Below are 4016 nucleotides of genomic sequence, written 5' to 3'. Positions count from 1 at the left end.
CTTCCTCCGGACAGCGGCGGCTCCACCACTAAGGCGGAGGAGCATCGCCCCACTGCTCTCAGAGCAGTGGAAGAATAAAATGATAATAACACAACGTTATTATAATTGTATTTTTAGCATGGGCGATAGGGCCAGGTTAGGGCAGGGCAGGGCTGGGGTCACAGGAGGAGGAAATATGTATGCACCATAAGTGTGCATGACTGTTTGGCCGGACGTCTTGGGCCGACCAAACAGGCACACGCACTTAGCATATCTCTGCCTGGCTGTGTTGCAGAGCTGGGTGGAGACCAGTCCCAAGGCATTCAGCCACTGTGTAAGCGGCCAAACAGGCCGCCCAGACCAATCACGACGCTGCTATCATGCTGGTGACAGAAGCATTGTGATTGGCTTAGGGGAGCAATGTGTGCTGCCGGGAGCCAAGAAGAGAAGAGGATGGAGGAGAAGCTGCGGCCGTAATCAGGTAAGTGATTGTCTTCATTTTATTTTTCCTCTCCCCCGTTTTACCACCGCCGTTCCGTAGAGTGCATTAGTGTAGAGTATTGCAGAGTAAAGTGGTGTAGAGTGCAGTGGCATATAATTAATTGTTATACAATTCAGCATCGATAATGCAGTGGCATAGATTAGAGCATGGGTACTCACAAACTTTCTCTCGGGGGCCAAATTTACAGTGTGGTTTCTGGCTGAGGGCCGCACTGTTGGGGGTGGGGTCAGTGGGGGCGGGGTCAGTGGGGGCGGGGCTATAGGGGGGAAAAAATCGCTGCCATTTCAAAACATTACTAGACAATACTGTATTTCCAAAGCAGATGTAAATACATGGAGCACATGTTTAAATGTTTTTTTTATTAGCAGACAATAGCAATCTTAAGTGGGATTGCATGGCAATTTGCAGTAACCGGGTATTCAGCACATGGCCAGTGCAGCACAGGCTTCAGAGTCCCAAAAATAGATATGTTAAAGACAAACACTACGAACTTATTTTACATTTCATGTCACCGATTAGTTTTCTGTAATCAGGTACCAAGTTGGAACCGGCAAGCCTTAAAAGCTGCTCCAGATGTATGTCTGTAAGTTTATTTCTGAGTTTGCTCTTCAACAGCCCCATTGTGGAAAATGAACATTCGCAAACCTTCTGGGCCACTGTAAAAAGAAGAGGAAACTTGTCAGGGGGCACAATTTTCCAGAATTCTTCGGGTGCTTGCCCCAAAAAAGATGCTTCGAGGGCTGAATTGTGCTGCATGTCAATGAGCTCTATTTCTGCTTGAGCCCTTTCCATGCCAATAAGGGCAACAACGTCAAGATTTCGTGCACTCACCATCCAGGGGTTTTCAACCACCCTGAACAGAGGGGTGAGGGCTCTGATTTGAGCAAATCGTTGTTTGATCTCCCCAGAAATTTCCTCAAGACATGCACCAAGGTCTAGGTTTGACAGAATTTCTTGTGCATCTGGAAACCTCTGCATCACAGCTAAGAGTTTTGGGAAGTGGGTGAAGTCACTATCATCCAGTTGTTCTTTGAATAGCACAAGCTTACTTTCAAAAGGATAAATACCATTCATGAGGGAGCACACAAGCTGTTGTTTACCTTGCAGGGTCAAATTAAGAGCATTAAAATGTGTGAAAATATCTGAAAGAAAATGGAGCATAACAAGCCATTTCACATCCGTTAGTTCTGGGAACGATTGGCCTCTACTGTTCACAAAGAGTTCAATTTCAGGAAGCAATGCGATGAACCGCTCCAGAACCTTCCCTTTGCTTAGCCAACGCACGTCAGTGTGCATCAAGACGTCGGTATATTCTGCTTCAGATTCCTGCAGCATTGCTTTAAAAAGTCTATGGTTGAGAGCTTTGGCACGGATAAAATTAACAATTTTCACTGCACCTTTTAGGACATTATTCAGTTCTCCATGCTTTAATTTTCCACACAATACTTCCTGGTGAATAATGCAGTGGTAGTCTATCACAGTCTGTCCTATGAGCTTCTTTTTAAGCATAGATACAAAGCCTCTGTCATGGCCTACCATGGCAGGAGCCCCATCCGTTGTTATGCTGACAAGAGTATTCAGTGGTATGTCATTTGTTTTAAAGTAGTTGCACATGCTGTCCAGTATATCTTCTCCTCTTGTGTGCCCTTTCAGTGGTAAAAGGCACAGGAGCTCTCCTGTGGGGTGAAGCGATTGGTCCAGATACCTCACCCAAACTAATAACTGGGCCACATCGCCTATGTCTGTGGACTCATCCATGGCAATGCTGAAGAACGGCGACTCTCTCACTGCATTGATCACCTGCTCCTGGATGTTTTGTCCCATTGCCCAGACGCTTCTGTTACAGCCTCAGATTCCTTCATCTGGCAAAGGAAGATCTTCTGCTGGGAAAAAAGAGCTTGCTTCAACGATGCCACTTTTGCAGATCGCAGTTTTGAGTTCAGTGGGAAGTTCGCAGTGTATCCAGAGGGCCGCGTTTTGTAGTGACGTTCCAGGTTATACCTCTTAAGAACATTTACTTTCTCTTTGCAAAGCAAACAGGTGGCTTTTTCTTTTGGACATTCTACAAACAAGTACTCTTCTTCCCATGCTTCCTGGAAGGTCCTGCGTTCGCTCTGTATCGATCTGGGTCGTTTGCAAGGCTTGGAAACTGGACTGTAGGCCATTGCGGAGATCTCCAGCTAGTTTGTTACTATGCAACAAGTAACAAGGACCAGGAATCTGAATTTCCACCAGATGACCAATGGACCGACACCGCCCAACGACCGATGGACCGACACGCCACGCCACACGATCGCTGGACAGACACCACGTCACGACCGATGGACCAACACCACTTTTCGCAATAGATCTGTGAGCAACAGCAAAGTAATGTTTTGTTTAACCCCTTGTGTGCCACGCCCTTTCCCCGCCCTGTGCCGGCCGTTGCATTAGCGGGCGGGGTTCATGACGAGCTGGACTCGTCATGGGCACAGCGCAACCACGGCCCATGACGAGTCCAGCTCGTCATGGGCACACAAGGGGTTAAACATTGGTTTATGCATGAAATGTGCCACTCAATAGGGATTTTAAATAAATGGCATGCACACACACGTTTATACAAGCACAAGTTCACCCATAGGTATCTTGGCGGTGAATAACAGATGTTTATTGCTACCCAACTCATTTTATCGGCCTCAGATGGATGAAAGGCACGACCCGCCAGGATTTGAACCTGTGACCATGAGGTAGAACACAGGCCCCTGCTTCGAGCGCATTAGTCCACTGCGCCACCAGACCCGGCCTGCACACAGTACAAGGACACAGAGTAGAAACACATATGGAAGGAGCTAATCTGGACAGCGCTATTTGGTGTGGAGCAGCTGTCAAACTAAAGGAATCTGAAAGGCTCAGATACAATGGTCAAGCCTGTAGAGGGGGGCTGGGGAGGGGCCAGGTTTCAGGTGGGGGGTTAGTAGAGCAGGCGGAGAATCAGAGGGCGGGAATAACCAGAAGATTGGGCCAGTGGGCAAAGTCAGGTGTGGCCAGAGGGAGCAAAACATCCCATTTTTTTGTATTTGTTTGGCACTTCATTGCCCAGTTACAGCTTATTACGTTATATAATTCAACCAATGCAGTTTCTTAAATATCTCCAGCTAGCTGAAAGTAAAAACAAGGATGCAAGTCAAAGCTGCCACGACTTGGAGCCATCAAACATTCAAGGGCACGCACAAAGCTACCGTAAAACAGGATCAACCAAAGTGCACCCATCATCAATCAAGGACAATTCACGCCACAAAGAAAAGAGAGAAGTCCTATTAGTTTTAAAAAAAAAAAACTGCGGGGAGAAGAAAAGCACCTTTTCACAAACAACTAAAATGTGACACAGCCCCTACCAGAAATAAGAGGAAAACAAAAACTTCAGAACCTTTGGATAGAAGCGCTAACCAGCCAAAGCAAGCATTAGCAAAGCCAAAAAGGTCTAGCCTTGGCAAGATAACACAGCTGCAGCTCACTTCTATTACTGCAAGTAATGTCTGTGACACCACTCCCATTC

The 4016-nt window shown here is 46.8% G+C and overlaps 1 protein-coding gene across 1 annotated transcript; it reads right to left on the bottom strand.

Moving 5' to 3' along the window:
* Nucleotides 1-964: 964 nt before the first annotated feature.
* Nucleotides 965-2305, bottom strand: LOC146786045 (general transcription factor II-I repeat domain-containing protein 2A-like). Its single transcript, XM_085633139.1, has one exon. The coding sequence runs from the start codon at nt 2303-2305 to the stop codon at nt 965-967; it is 1341 nt and encodes a 446-aa protein (XP_085489265.1).
* Nucleotides 2306-4016: the final 1711 nt, after the last annotated feature.

The sequence above is a fragment of the Triturus cristatus genome, chromosome 11 (assembly GCF_964204655.1).
Source record: "Triturus cristatus chromosome 11, aTriCri1.1, whole genome shotgun sequence".
Classification (NCBI taxonomy): domain Eukaryota; kingdom Metazoa; phylum Chordata; class Amphibia; order Caudata; family Salamandridae; genus Triturus; species Triturus cristatus.
Note: the sequence above shows the minus strand (reverse complement) of the source record. Positions and strands in the feature narration are given on the sequence as shown.